A 16,794-nucleotide genomic window follows, 5' to 3' on the forward strand; every position below is an offset into this window, starting at 1 on the left:
GCGTAATGTACTGCAGGCTAGGCAAGCTGCAATGCATTAATACAGTATCTGGCTAACACATGGCTTCCTCTGTAGTATACAACGCATACTAGTAATCGATTATCCAGAAACGAAGCTATCGATTATCAACCATTTCGTGGACGAGGGGAAGGGGAATCCCCACATCACATTTTTTTTTTTTGGGGGGGGGGGGGTGGGGGGGGGGAGGGGGAGGGGAAGGTAGGGGACTGTACAGTAACTCAAGTTAACAGTCCATATATTGCATACCGTTCGTACAGAGATCAGTGCAATAGGCGCATATCTTCATTTGGCTTTAGAAGTAGTTCTAATTGGCCCTAACGTTTGGTCAAGAAATTGCACCTTTGATCACTGTGGCCCGATTTTTTTCTTTTTTTTTTATGGGGGTGTCAAGGTTAATGGTATAGCCCCCACTGCTGGTGGAATATTTACACAATTTTCAAGCAAAGACTTATGATAATGTACATCTAGGGACAATGTGAATGTGTCAACTCTTGATCGGCTTGCAGGGTGTCTACACTGTGTAGTATGGTGGACCACGGGGTGGGGAGCTCGGGCCCCACTTTTCTTGCACAATACATAAGAATACATAGGATGCAACCACTTTGGGCGCCCCCACACCCCCCCCCCCCCCTCCCGGGCGCCTCCCGCGAGTGGCACCAGCCGACCGATGAAGCGCGGGTAAGGTCTTTTTTTTTTTTTTTTTTTTTTGCTTGCTTGCTTGCTTGCTTGCTTGCTTGCTTGCTTGTCAGGTGATGAAACCCGGAAGTGGCACCAGAAATATAAAATATAAAGTGGGCCCCACTTTTCAAAACATGGGGAGTATATATGAGGGAGCGTTTACTCACCCGACGCACCTCGCCCCAATCCCCGGCTTTAGAAAAGGACATGAGGGAGGAGGTAGTAGGCCTACCTCCTGGTATTAACAACTATAGCTCTTGCCACTTTTATGCAGTTAACTTTGGGCAAGTTCAGCCTTCTAGGAGCAGTTACTTCCTAATTGGCTGTGAATTGCTACAAAAAAAGCTGCTATTCCAACAATGATTGCTATCCTAGTGTTACCTACTGTTTTTAAAGAAATGAGAAGGTGTACAGCCTAATAGGCCCATATATTACTGAATATATGATAGGGCCTAATGATTTAAAGGAAGAAAAAAAAAACCCTGTGTTATACAGTAGGGCCTAAGTAGCTCTAGGATTATCCACGAGGTACACAGCTCAACCTTTTAAAGTATACTTCAACTCCAAGAACATTGATGTTTTCTTGAGTAAATTCAATTCATTTAATTTAAATTGAATTAAATTAAATTAATTAATTTCATTATACATTTCATTTCATTCAATTTAATTCGATTCGATTCAATTCAATTCAGTTCAAATCAATTTAGGCCCTAAATGAACCAATCATCTTTCAATCATACAAATTCTATAAGTAACACTTATATTAATAGCAATTAGATGTATGTTAAGAGTTTGTTTGCAAAAACCGATAAGTCCATTTTTGAAGATTTTGAAGTACGGTCTCTGTCATAAAGTACAAAATAATATCTTTTAAATGATATATTGGTCACTACATATAAAGGTATATTTTTGAAGTTATGGTCAAAAGAAGCAAAAATTTTCTTATTATTCTCTTTATTTTTCTTGACCTTTAATCGCAAATATCTCCATTTGACAAATATGGACCTATCAGTTTTTGCAAACAAACGCTTCATTATTGTGATGATTAAATAATTTGTTCATGTTTACATGACAATAAGTGAATGATGGTTATGGACAGCCCGATAATCAGCACAATTTAATCAACTGTCAGCAACAAGAGGAAGTGAGGATACAATCCTGATCGATTAACAGACCCTGACCTACACCATCGTTCCGGAAAACTAAAAATAAAAAAGTAAGTAAGTAGGCTTAACTTACATACGTAAGCCTACAGGCCTATTTATAGCTATTATAATAGGCCCTGCTTACAATATATTTCTTTACTCACACATAAGTTTTTTGTTTGTTTGTTTTTGAAGTCATGAAATACAGTCAATTCAATGGCATACAATTTATGCTTAAGGATGAGCACTTTACGGTTGTGCTTCAGGGGGATTATATCCGTAGAGATAGGATTATCTTATCACTCATCATCACCCCTAAAAGCAAATTACATACGGCGCATGCGCGTGTGCTCCAGATTTGAAATTTGTTTACAAAATCTCGTCGACTAGAGATCGCCGAGCACCGTACCACACGTACGTCAACGCAGCCTCGCGACCGGCCGGTCTTGCATCGCGCTCGCGCGATACCTGCTGCTCTCTTGCCATATGCCACTACATTACCAGTCCAAGGATCGTATTTTGTAGGGTCCATGGTAAATATGAGTGTACGATCTTCGTACACAAACAGCGCAGACGCCACGGAAGCTGGTAACTTCAAAAGCTGTTCCTGATATCTACGAATGTAGCTAATCGATCCGCCTTAGCATCATCTCCAAATATTGCACCAGCAGTAGATGTAGATGGCCGTAGGGGGTAAGTATTCCCTAGTATAGAATTTCCTCTTCTTCTTTCGAGTTTCGCTTCATTTTGATATCGAAAATTACGCACTGCCACGCCACTGCATATAGTATACTGTAGACATTTGGTAGTGGGGTGTGTGATTAATTAGGGCTACTGTACATTGGTCAATGCAGCTGCAGCTCGGGGAGGGGGGGGGGGGGTGAGAGAGCAAGAACACTGTGTTTTACCTTATGGGTTTCTGTAGTGTAGCTACTGTGAGTGTGTGCAGCCCACGGCCCACTGAAACTAGTAAATAAAATGTAACTGTTAGCTCTTTGACGCAGCCGTATCATGTGTGCTCCACCACTCAGATTCCACAAAATAGTGTTTTTACGGCAATAAATTGAAAATGAAAATAATATTAGGAATGCAATAAAATCCATAATTTCTTACATTTTTACATGAGCTGAGCCGTCCATATTAAACTTGTTTGTTAACGTTGAAACACAATCAAATCAATGACATGACACACAATCATCTAACCCCAGCGCGGGGCGGGTGCTGTAACATTGGGGTCACTGCTGCGGTTATCAATCATCATAAGTTTAATCAATCAATGACTCTCCAAAATGCAAAGTAAAATTGATTCAATGATCGACGATGTGAGACCCCACCCAACCAAACCAAGCAAGGACTAGGAGGTATGGTTGGGTGTCCAATACATCGACACCTAGCCCGACCAGACGCTGTTAATACGCTACGCGAATACAGCGTCTGACCAGCAAACGGGCACCTTCAAAGTGGGGAACCACAACACAACTACAAAACTTATGAAAATTTATACGTTCTTTATAAACAATGTACACGTTACCAAACGTTACTCACCTTAAGTGCATGCTTGTATTACAGAAGGTTCGTAAGTCCATTGAGAGCCCTCGTGATAAGTCCGTGGAACCAAAAAATGATACTTTATGGCGGATTCCCTAACACCGTCGCGGTTCATCGTTGCAGAATTCAAAATGGCGCCTTGATCTCTGCGGAAATCTTTTGCGTGCGTGCGATGTGCTGCTTGAGTGTTGGTGTAGCAGCACGGTCGACAGCGCGACCTTTTGAAAGGGCATTCAGATCATGTGACCTCCCGAACATTGGAAATGGCCTGGCGTGAAAGACGATGTACCGTTCGTGAACCGTTCACACATGCTGCATATAACCATCAATTTAGGTAAGTTATTAAATCTAAATTTCAATACTCATAGCATAGATATGAAGTCTCATTATCATTTTGTTCGTCAGATGAGTTTGAAGTGGCAAAAAAATGATCTAAAGTATCAAAATTCAATCCGATCGCATGCGATCGTTGGACCCTCTTCGTGTTTGGAGCTTCGTTGGTACAGCCCTGTCGCGCTACGTATGTACAGCGGCGACTGGGCTGTGTATAGTTAATCGACACCCTGTTTTTCTATCAATAGAAATTTGAAATATCTCACTTTTTTGCTTGAAATTTTGGAATTTACAGCATGTACTCTCGATATGTAAAAGAAAATGCTCTGAGTCTGAATTCACAGTAAATAAAAGCGCGCATTAAAAATGTGATTTGCCGTACTGGTACACGCTCTAACATGTCTACCTTGTTTAAGAAGTAAGATAACTGCTTTGAATGTGAACGCGTGGGGTGTTATTTTGGCGCACTCAGTTGCACCATGATTTTGAAACCGACACCCCTGGCCCTACCCTCTATTGACAATACATTTGAAATGCATACATGTAGTGAATGGACCTTCTGTACTTGTGGGCGGTGAGTTGGCCCAGTCGGTAGCGTGTCTGCCTCCAACCCAAGCGACCCAGGTTCGAACCCGAGTCTGGACTGAGCAATGTTGTGTGTAATCATACCATCCCCTGTAACAAGAGGCAAAACACTCTGTCCTTCAGATAGGACATAAACTGGAGGTTCCGTGTGTGAGAGAGTCACAACTCATGCACGTAAAATATCCCACTTCATTCATTCGTCGCAAAGAGCAGGGAGTTTAACCCGGTGAAGTGGTCCCACCTCACATCTAACTGGACCCCATGAAAGACCAGCTTAGCATAGCTTAATATGGGCTATCCAGCCATCTTCTCACATGGAAAATGAACAAAAAAACAAACAAACATGATTACATTTTGTAGTGGTATACTTACAGTCGAGTACACTCTGCATGATGATACAGCCTATAATGAAATTTAAAAAAAAAAAATAAAAAAAAAACATCTCTTGAGCAATGATTTTCCCCTGACCTCCTCTTGACTGATTGACACAGAAGTTTTTCTGATAGGCCCTTTTAGTGAGATCTCTAGTTTGATCATAGATTTGGAGCCAAAATAACTGAGATTTCTAGTAAAATGTACCGTGGAATCTTACTTATTGTGAAAGAGCATTTGAATGGTATGAGAGTAGTATGACGGAAAATAAGGACTTCTAATGAGGAGCTCAATCGCCATGGTGTACTGAGTGATTTGTCTGCATGTGATAACTTTATTTTTCTGGATTTTAGCACAATGACGTGGACCAGACATCATGTAGAAGCTGGAGATTCCTGCCTCCGACATCGGTCTCACAGTAGTCAAGTGGCACACTGTATCAGGGCCATTCTACAAGACTGGTGTTCCAATATTTACCAAGGTAGAAGAGGAGAGATATATGGCACAGTGCTGAGCTGGGGCATGGGATGTATGGTCTTTCCTCTTTGCCTTGGCATTCTTCAGGTAATAAACTACACGTTAGTAAAATATAGTAAACTGACCAATAATGTTTCATAAGTTTCAACCCCAAGAAAGATATACACAGCCTTCTAGTGCATTTCAAGTTTCTTTATTTCACCAAGCAAAGAAGATATAGAAACAAACAAACACATACAACAACATTAGAATACAATTACAAAATATCAGTTAAACAGTGTAAAAGGAATTGCTGTGGTAGGCAGCAGCCAGAAAGGAAATGTCCCTTATTTTCGGCTGACCTAAAAACACTTGTTAAATTTCTGTTACCAATGTGTTCGAAGCAAGACTAGTAAAACATAAGAACAAGACAAGACTAAGACATAACAATCAACATACAAAGACAATAACAAACACCTGATGTCTCAAAACGTAAAGGGTAAAAACTGATACTCTAACTTAAATGAATTTGGTTGTAATTATTGAAGAGAATTTTTTTATAACCAGGGGTGGTATTCTGAGGTCGTAATTAAGTCTGTAATTAACTTCGTGATTAAGTCGTGAAGTTAATAGGCCCTTAATCATGGGCAAAATCGGTATTCTGAGGACGTAATTAAGGTATGATTAAGTCCCCTGTAATTATCTTAGGTCCCTCCCATCTAATTGTTATTCCATCCAATCAGACGCGTTGTTAGAAGCCAAAATGATGATTACACGCGCAAATATGCCCTCAATGCGCGCTCCTCCACGCCCCCTGTAATTACAGCCCAAGAGCTCCGTGCGCACACTCCGGTATTTGATTACAACCCCTCACCTACGCACGCGAAGATCTCAACCTCTTTGCTCAAATAAAATGACAAAATTCCTCGAAGATCGGCTATATTTCTTTTTTTTCTCTGAATTCTACGGATACCATGATAACAAGATTCAACCGCTCCTCGGTTACCGAAGACGGTAAGCATCGCTGTGGCAGAGAAAACACGATGTAATGCGTGATATCGGAGTAGTTAATGACACTCTTTGGTATCATTAAGTTTTCCATTAACTTTCATACTTAATTACACCCTCAGAATACCGATTCGTAATTAACTCTGTGATTAAGTCCTCTCAGAGGTGCGCGCGCATTGATACGCGCAAACGCGTAGGTCCTTCCCGCCAAACGCTTGTTGCTATGGTACTTAATATACCCCCTACTTAATCATGCTCTCAGAATACCAATTCGGTAATTAAGTGCTAATCAGACACTTAATAAGCTCTCAGAATACGGCCCCAGACTTAAATATATTCAATGAGTTAGCATTGCGTATTTCAAAGGGGAGAGAATTCCACAGAATAGGACCACTGTAAAGAATAGATCGTTGATAAAAAGATGTACGAGATAGAGGTAGGTGAAAATCACTCGCGGTTCGCGTATTGTAGTTATGAATTTGATTATTGTATGTGAAAAAGTCCAAAAGAGTTTTTGGTAATATAAAGTTCTTACATAAATACATAAATATCCCCACTTGGTATTTATACATATCATTCAATTGCAATATTTTCAGGGATAAAAAGAGTGGTGGGGTATGGGCAAGATAAGAGGCATGGGCAATGATTCGTATTGCACGTTTTTGAAGTAGTAATAGTCTTTGAATATGACAATCATGAGCATTACCCCAAACAATTATTCCATAATACAAATAAGGTAAAACTATAGCACTATAAATTGATTTCAAAACAGAATTCGGGAGAAAACTAAGTTTGTACATTACACCAATATTTTTTGATAATTTATTACAAATATAATTAATATGATTTGACCAATTCAACTTAGTGTCTACAAAAACTCCAAGAAATTTCAGTGAGGAAACTTGCATGATTTGAGAACCACACATATTAATAGATACAGTATCAATGTTAATTTTTTTCTTTGTAAATATCATAAAATTAGTTTTTGTTATATTGATTAATAATTTGTTCATTCGCAGCCAACTTGTAACATATTGCAATTCCTTATTAAAAACCTCTTGTAAAGAATCCATATTATCATGAGACAAAAATATACTTGTGTCATCGGCAAATAAAATGCATTGTAAAATATTAGAAACATTCGGCAAATCATTTATATATAAAAGAAATAAAATAGGCCCAAGGATCGATCCCTGGGGTACTCCACATCTTATGTTTTTATATTCAGAAACATTCTTATCAATTGATACAAACTGCTTACGATTACTCAAATAACTTTTAAAAAGATTTAAAATAACTCCACGAATACCATACTGATCTAATTTAGCTAAAAGAATATTATGATCAAGCGTGTCAAATGCTTTGCTCAGGTCTAAAAATAAGCCCAGTAAAATTTTCCCGTTGTCTATTGCACAGATCACCTTATGAATAAAATCAGTCAATGCAGAAGATGTGGAGTGCCCCGGTCTAAATCCATACTGATTTTTCTTAATAATATTGCACTTTGTCAGAAATTGAATAAGCCTAGTGGAAATACATTTTTCAAAAACTTTGGAGAAAACGGATAAAACTGATATTGGGCGATAATTTGTCATTAAATCAAGGGAACCACTTTTAAAAACTGGTACAACTCTTGCGATCTTCAGTTTATCTGGAAAAATACCAGATTCCATGCACTGATTAAATATTGCACATAAAGGTTTACATATCAAATGAACAGCTCTTTTCACAATTCGCATATCAATATTATCGTATCCAGCACTGACATCATTCTTAAAACTGGTTACAACATCAATCATTTCTTTACAAGTAATTGGTTTAAAAAATGCAGTTGGCTCAACTTTTGTAACATATTGAAGATAATCATACTCATCTGAAACATCAAAAGATGAATTGATATCACAACCAATATTAACAAAATATGTATTTAACAAATTACAAATCTCTTTCTCATTTATAATTGTTTCATTGTTACACTTAATAGATTTAATGGTTGTTTTCTTATTGCACTTTTTCCCTAAGGCATTATTTATCACATCCCGTGTCTTTTTACTATTCCCAGTACTATCAGCTAACTTTTTCTCCTAATATTTCTTTTTAGCTAATTTCATCATATTAGTCACTTTATTTCGATATTTCTTATGAAGAGTTTTACGGTAATCATTTTGATTCTTTTTATACAATTTATACATTTTACATTTTTTCCTTATTAATTTACGAATATCATTTGTACACCATACATTATCATTTTTCCTTCGTTTACCACGAACTGAAATCAACGGAAATGATTCATTATATTTGTCAGTAATTAAATCAAAAAAATTATCAAAACTAATATTACCATCATTTTTATCATATTCCCTTGACGTCGATTCCAGTGATCGTAAAAAATATATAATATTATTTTCATTTGTATCTCTCTTCATTTGTCTTTGTTGACTTTTAAACGATGAAATTACACTTTCACAAATACAATATACCGGGAAATGATCTGATATATCAGTTAAAATAATTCCAGAGTGGATCTGACAAGAATCATTAGTAAAAATGTTGTCAAGTAATGAAGCGGAAGAGTCAGTGACACGTGTGGGATAATGAACCAAAGGTAACATAGAATTCAATAACAACAAATCCAAAAATTCATTTACATATTGCACACACCCTATTTTAAGCAAATCAATATTGAAATCGCCCATGAGATAAAAACATTTCTTTTCCTTTTTAACAATATCTAAAATATCATTCAAAGACTCACAAAATTCATTAACTGACTTGTTGGGTGGTCTATACACAACACATATCAAAGTAGAAGTATTGCAATTTGTTATTTCTATAAATATACTCTCAAAAAAATCAGTGTTAATATCAAGATCGCATCGGCGATTAAAAGAGATATCTTTATGTACATAAAACCCAACACCTCCTCCGCGTTTAGTTTTGCGACTGTTACCAACGAACTCATAATTGTTAATATTGCACAGTGATAAAGGCGAATTATCATTTAGCCATGTCTCACTAACACCAACAACTTTGATTTGCATAGACAAGGAAGAGAGAAAAAGCGATAAAGCATCAAAATTGCGACATAAACTTCTCACATTAATATGAATACAAGACAAATATTTACTAAAATCTTCATTGAAATATTCATTTTCTACAAAATCATTGAACTCCTCCGGTGTAAAATTTGTTTGAAGTATATTCTTAATTCCAGATTCAGGTGGTGATAAAAATTCATTCAGTGTATTGAAATCAATATCATTGAGACATCCGAGAAAACTATGCTTACACGACATTACATGCACACTATTGCACACAAAACACATATATGACACTGGAACATAATGACTAAGAATTTACAAAATGCAGGTACCAAAATTTATATAAAACGAAGTAAGCCTGTAAATCAATACAAAATAATAAACATAAACGGAGAGCTGGATTGAGATACATTATCATTACAATCATATACTTTACAGCTGTACTTGTTTGCTGGTCACAAATTCATAGATGCAGGTCGTTTGACATGTGTTTAATGACAATCATTTTGTGTTTAATTTCTTCAGGTCTTCTTCACATGTAATCAGTTTTGTGATGTTCTTTCCCCCAGATGCACCAAGAAGGGCGATTACACGGCCATCAGATGACCACGCTGATATCACCTTGTGGGTATTGCGGGTCTGCGACAGAAGTTTTTGGTTTTTCAACGTCAGATCCTCCACGATGACGATTCCGCTTCCTTTCAACTTTTTGCGATTTTCGATGATCTCTCTTTTCTTCCGGTAGCTGGTCAACTTGACGATGATGGGACGTGGGCGTGACTGGAACGATGAAGCCTCATTGGTCGAACGAGGAGACTGAACAGGTCGCGCAGTCTCACGCGGGCTCCCAGTACGATGAGACCGATCGATGTCCTTGGCCGGGTCCAAGGTCACTCCAAGCTTTGTCTTGATGATGTCTGCTGCTAACATGTCCGTCTTCTCTCCTCTTTTCTCTTGCAGACCAAAGATACGGATGCATGATCACCGCGAGTATTGTTCTTGATTGTTTATGGAGTTTTCCAATCTTGTGTTGCTTTGCTCAAGTTTACAATGTATTTACAATGTATCTTTCAGCATGGTGTTGTGGTAGTCATTTTTTGCATCAATCTAAAATGTGCCTGCTTACGGCCCATATTACAATTGCATATTAGTATAATTATTATTTCTCTGAACCTTCACAGATAAGTTGAAAAACACATCTGTTGGTTTCCCTGAGTTAGTAGCTCTCTAGTGTTTATCCACAAAGGATAATGATAATAATACAAAATAAAAAAAAAACACTGACAGCTAAATTTACCCAGAATAGTACTTTATCTCAAATGTTATCTAGTATGTGTGTCCTACCGTACAACTATTGGTATCCATACTTACCCAGTGGTCTTTCTTTACCTCAAAGTTAGAGTTATACAGCACTGCAACAGACTACTAATACTTCACTGTATCACTCTTGTCTTCCATAGGTTGGTGTATTCAAGCCTCTCTCTCTAACTGCCTCCCATGTCTTTGCTCCTGGTCTTGGACTCTGTTCAGTGGCTGTTTCAGGCATCTTGGCTTCCTTTACCGTCCTTGGCAGCTATTCCAAATTCCATAATGGTAAAATGAGTTTGTGTCAGTCATTTTTTTTTTTTTTTTTTTGAGATTGTATGTTGACCCACCATCTGGATATTAATCATTCACCAGCTAACTGTAAAACATGGACTTATTCAATACACTCTCCTCAGATTTTAAATTTTGTTACTAACATGATTATTAGTGTCATAGTCATTATTTGAGGACAAACCACCCATTGCCAATGTGGGCTAAGTGCAAGAGTTCATTCTCTCACAATTTAATGACAAGATGGACATAAAAATGCACTTATGCCCAAATCCTGACCTGTTCATTTTAATCACCCAGTGCTAATATTGCTAGAGGCAGAATATTTTGTCCATGCCTGTTTTTGAGGCCATTTATATGTAGTTTTTTGTTTGTTTGTTTTTTGCATACTAGACAACTTTATTTTGCTTGATTTGCTTCATTGTTCTGTTTCATATATTCATTCCTGTATCAAAAATGTTTTCTTCAAATGAAATCTTCAAGTTGTCTCCATCATAAAATATATTCTTTTTCCTTTCTACAGACTACAGAGATGACATCACTCTTGATGTGAGTGTAGCTGATATTGCCTGCTATGGTCTGGGTTCTGCAGTGCTGTTTAAACTCTTTAAAGGCCATTTCTACCAGGTTCTTCCCAGTACAGTTTTACAACCAGGTACAAACCACATCATTATTTAGCAGGGAATTATAAATGAATCAGTCTTTCTAAAAACGATTTATCAAAAGAGACGTCTGGATGTTATTTGTTGATCAATAGATGAAGTACAGTGCACTCCTCTTATAACAAACATGGTTATAATGAATTTCGTAGTAAAAATTCAGGACGCAACATTATTTGCTCTATGTTTTATATTACAAAATTTTGATATAACGAAAGGAAAGTGCCGGTCCCAAAGACTTTGTTATAACAGGAATCCACTGTATTTCTCATTTCTCAGCCTGGTAGCAGTGCATGGTTTTCTTTAAACATGGATAAGATCATCACCAGAGGCACTGACACTCATGAGGTTTACACTGTTTCAAGTTATTCAAGTGATTTCCAGGGCATGCAAGCCCCGAAATTGTTTTTTAAACACTGAACAAAAGTGATTATTGGTAAGTACTGTAATCAGAAAACGAGCCAAGTCAATATACAGCAGACTCTCATTATAACGAAGTCCTCGGGACTGGCAGTTTTTTGGGGTTTTTTGTTACATCGAAATTTCGTTATAACGGAACAAAACAATGAAAAAAACAAAGAGCTGATAATGTTGCGGCCCAAATTTTCATTTTATTGTAGCCAGAATTTTGTTATGACCGTGTTCGTCATAACAGGAGTACACTGTAGTATGTAGTATGGTAGTGCTTGGATGTGCGATGAAACCAATTCATGAATTGTCATAGGGAGATGTCATTTGATCCCATTGATGAATGTCCCATCTTTTGAATGTTTTGTGTGTTTTTTTTTACATTTTTGAATGTTTTATTGCATTTTGTTTCTTATTACAGGAGCTTTTGCATGGCAAGGTATTCCAGCCAGTAAGCACTATGCCAGCTTTGGGAAGAAGGCTCAACTAGCAGCCATTGGTAGCAAGTATGGATGCCACACCTGTGGGAAACGATGGACCACCAAGATGTTCATTGCAGACCATCAACCTCCTTTAGCAGTTAGTATTTAAATACCCCTCAATAGCTGGGCTTAGAAAAAAAAGCCCCTTCCTTATTTTTTGTTATAATTCTTTTGTTTTTTAAAGAAGAATATCTTATGCTGAAATTTTGCATCTCTACCTCTGTGGGTGTGGTTGTATTTCAATTTTTAATACAGAGGGGTGATGCTGATGAGATTTGGAGCATTTGCTGTTTTGTGTTAGTTTTTTTTCTGATGATCTCAACACCCCTACTTCTGTTTATATAATGTTGCTCCTAGCTTCATCTCCAACTGATTACTTTTGTAATTGTATTCATGGGCTAGCAGAGGCAAACTACATGTAACTTGTTAATAAGATCTGATTGTTTGCACTCCTAACAAAGTGCATTCATCTCAGAGTTGGTGTAGCCCTATTCCTCTTACAGCAGTCCATTCAAGGCCAACCAAATGTCCAAGCTTACCATTATTCTTCATGCCCCATCCCAGCATTTGCTATCCACAAAATACCCTGGGGATTGCAGGCTTTATTTATACCTACCTATTCATAGTTTGTTTGATAGGTTTTTTGCATTTAGTGGTAGTCTAATAATGAAATCCATTAACATGACAAGTTGTTGATTTCTCATCTGATTCTCAGCTATCAAAAAGAAAAGGGAAACTACAAGCTGTGGTCAAGATCTTCCGTCCAAAGCAACCAGAGTACAAATTCTACCCACAATGCATCAGCTGCTCACGGATCCAACAAGGCTACCTCAGTGCTAGGGCTGTGCAGCAGATTGGGGACCTTGCTCCAGGCAAGCGAGTCAAGGTAGTCAACAACCACATCATCACGCATGCCACGTCGTTGAGATTGTATCACCTCTATCTTCCTCTGCCAGTATTGATATCAACCGCCTGTCATATATGTGCTGGCTAAAGGCCAAAGCATGATAGTTGTCAATGTTTTTCACGATCAAATAAGGTGTTCCTCTGCTTGTGGTGTAGCTGCTGGTGATGACAAATCTTCATTTCTTTACAAAACATTTGTAAGCATTCTATGCTTCTACAGTGATGACTTGGTCTCATACAACTTTGTATTGTGAATTTTACATCAATGGGTCAGGTGAAATTATTAGTAAATTAGCTACAGTTGAACCTCTCGTATCCGGACAAGTCGGGACCGGGGCTCATCCGGATAAGGGATTTGGCCGGATACGGGAGACTCAATGCTTTATACATGTACATATACATGCACATGTACTGATGAAGCCCATTGTAGTACCACATGTAGTAATGTGTATACTGCAACCTTTTCATTGTTACATTTGGGGATGTTTCGGGATGTTGAATGTCTGAAGGTAAGCAATTTGGAAGGAAATTTGATGCAATGTATATTAATCATATTGGAAGTAATATGTAATTCATGTGTGTTTGGGTAGGAGTTCTCAAGGAGTTGGGAATCCCCCTTTCTTCCCGTAATTATTAAAAAAATATCACGGCGAGATTGCGTCCGGATAATAGAGAGATCCGGATAAAGGGAGGCCGGATAATAGAGGTTCAACTGTATTATGATGCGGTGCATTCCTGTAATAACGAAGTTCTCAGGACAGGCAGTTTACGTTCAGTATATTGAAATTTTATTATAACTGAACAAATAAAGTATACATTATTTATCTTTATCATGTCAAAAGCCAAACTATGTGTATATAGTATGTTGTTTTAATATTGAATACTCACCATACATATGTTGAAAAGCAATGTTAAATGCAATACTACACATGTATCTCATTAATTTCGTTCAGATTTTTTAGAGAGCACAAAGTTGTTTCTATTGTCATGTTTTTATGTAACATTTTCATGTAAAAAGTTCACTGTGACAGTCTCTGTCAGTCAGATATGGGTGGAATTCCAGCCTTGGGGTCTAATAACAGCCAATTTAAACCAGTGCTGAGCAATTTTCCACAGGTCAAATCCACAGTTGTATTCAGTGCTATACTTCATGATGGTACAAGTAACTGATCGATATAAAAACAGTGCTAATATTAAATAGGAAGCAGATGAAACTTTGACAAATGCTTTGATTCAGAGTTACATGTTAGATCTCTGAGGAAACACTCCTACCTAGTCGATACACCTTATTAAATTTATTGGACCTATTCCTCAATGGCCTCCATATCCCAGTCATCACTGTCTGAATGTAGGTATCCTTATGAACTTATTTTGCAAATCACTGCCTGAATCCTCATTTCTGGCTTCAGATAGAGAATCAGTGTATAACTGTAAAACAGCTTCTGGTACTCCATGTTCTTACAGCAGGTTGTCCACATCTCTCTTCTTTGCTGCCTTCACTATGGACATTATATCAAGATGCCGAGGGTTGAATTTTCTCCGGCATCTGCCTTGCTTTGGAATTGTGCGGTACAAGAAGTGCCCACATAGGCGGTCTTGAACCCAACCTAAATGCAGCATTCTTGCATCACTCACTTTGTATGGGTGCTGCGATTTTACCAAAAAAACTTCACCTCTGACTTAAAGTCCTTCTCCTCCCAGTTGACTCTGCAGACATAGAGATAACCGAGTTGCTACAAGATGGAGTAGTATGTAGAGATGCCGTTTTAATATCCAAATGTTGATATAAACACGGGTGGCTGCAATGTTGAGTTTCAATATTGGTATGGCATAGCTGTTTATTCAGTAGCCATGTCACTTCATGTCTGCTCACATCTGCAGTCTGCTTTGCAAATGAGTGTTTTCAATGAATTTGCATATGATATACTGGCCTACCAATGCTGACTGAGCAAATGGAGTGTGAGAAGACCGAAGTTGTGTGATGAATGTAGGCCGAAAATCACAGGTCCAACAGACTCGATCTACGACGTAAAATGTTGTCTTTCACCCAAGGTCCCTTTGCGTGCTGACATGGTATTGTTATCATTCCATGCTGTTTAATAGGGGTACCATGGAAGGCTGTCAGACTCGATGTGCAGGTGGTAAGGTATCTCGTATCTGGTATTTCTCCTGATGTCATCTTCTCCAGATACATCTTGATAAATGTTCTTACAGGTGAGGTGTTTGCTTGTGCACTTGTATCAGCTTTGCTGTTTAGGATACAGCAAGCTCTTGGGCGATTGTGAAGTCTAGTGTTCAAGATGGTGATAACTTCATCCCACTTTAATAGATGCATTCATGTTTGGCTGGTTGATAACGTGAAACGACTTGTCATCAAGCTGTCAAAATACTTGATGAAAATCAAGTTCATCGTATTTGCTCATGTTGTGTACTGATGGTCCTCAACAATCATCTCGATGCACGTTGCTAGTTCCACCACGTAGCGAACCAGGTTTGAAATTGTCTCTAAATTTCACATTGTTTGTAGGCTCCTTTGATGATAGGCATATCTTAGTGTAATGACCCAACTTGCACAACTGTAACATGTGACCTGTTCTGCTGAATAATGTTGTTTCTCCTTCTCATGACTACCTCTACGGTATTTACACACAGTTATTGTTTCCTTTTGACTCTCCTTGTGTATTAAAACCCACGGATGAAACATTTGATCCTAAGGAGGGTTCATGCATGCTCCACATTTCTTCTCCTTGACAGGACACTCTGCTTTAGGGTGATGCGATCTATCACAGTTCAAACACCCTTTCTTGTATGTGTGGTTCTGTCCTTTTTTCCCTACACCTTGTACAGGCTTTATTTTGCTGGCCTCATTCTTACCTTGTGAAGCATTCAGACATTTTGCATAACTGATTGCAGTTCTTTTTGAAGGAGAGACTGAGCTGTTGGGATCACAGTTTTTGTTCGTCATCCAAGAAATCGTTGAGCTGGGTTAGAGTCCACACCTTGACTTGGTGTATTTCTCAAATCCAAGAGAGTGAGGCTTTCATCTTCTCCTGATGATTGGCATATCTTCAGCACTTTCTTAGCTGCCTTCACGGCTGCCTCTGCCTTCCCATTTGCCTTGCTGTTATAGGGCAGTATCGTGTGGTGCTTGATTCCCAGTTCCTTCACAAATGCATCAATTCCTCCCTGGACACAAATGGTGGACCATTGTTACTCATTATGGCATTCTGGAAGACCATAATTATCTCACAAAATGGCTCCTGAGCTTGTTCATGACCACTGTCGTAGTAGTTTTGTGAAGTTTGTATCCCTCCCAGAAGTTAAGAGTGGTAACATACAGTCACCATGTAGTCTTTTTTTTTCCAGACTCAACAAGTCTGTGCCGATTTTCTCCCAAGGCTGGAAACCATACTTTGGATGGGAAATGCCACGGTGCCCTTCATGTGTGAGTGCTACCACACGATCACGTAAATTTGGTGGTATGACGATCAGGGAACTGCGCAGCAATACACCAGCTTTGTGGAATGTCAGTTCATCTTTCACGTTTTTGTACTCC

At 38.2% G+C, this 16,794-nt stretch overlaps 1 protein-coding gene across 1 annotated transcript; it reads left to right on the forward strand.

Annotated features, from left to right (window-relative positions):
• The first annotated feature begins 2,471 nt into the window (after positions 1-2,471).
• LOC140234323 (uncharacterized) lies at positions 2,472-13,474 on the forward strand. Its single transcript, XM_072314383.1, has 6 exons — positions 2,472-2,537; positions 5,036-5,246; positions 10,648-10,780; positions 11,307-11,438; positions 12,272-12,429; positions 13,048-13,474. Exons 2-6 carry the CDS (start codon positions 5,040-5,042, stop codon positions 13,324-13,326), a joined length of 909 nt encoding a protein of 302 aa, XP_072170484.1. The 5' UTR covers positions 2,472-2,537; positions 5,036-5,039; the 3' UTR covers positions 13,327-13,474.
• Positions 13,475-16,794: the final 3,320 nt, after the last annotated feature.

This window comes from Diadema setosum, chromosome 10 (assembly GCF_964275005.1).
Source record: "Diadema setosum chromosome 10, eeDiaSeto1, whole genome shotgun sequence".
Classification (NCBI taxonomy): Eukaryota; Metazoa; Echinodermata; class Echinoidea; order Diadematoida; family Diadematidae; genus Diadema; species Diadema setosum.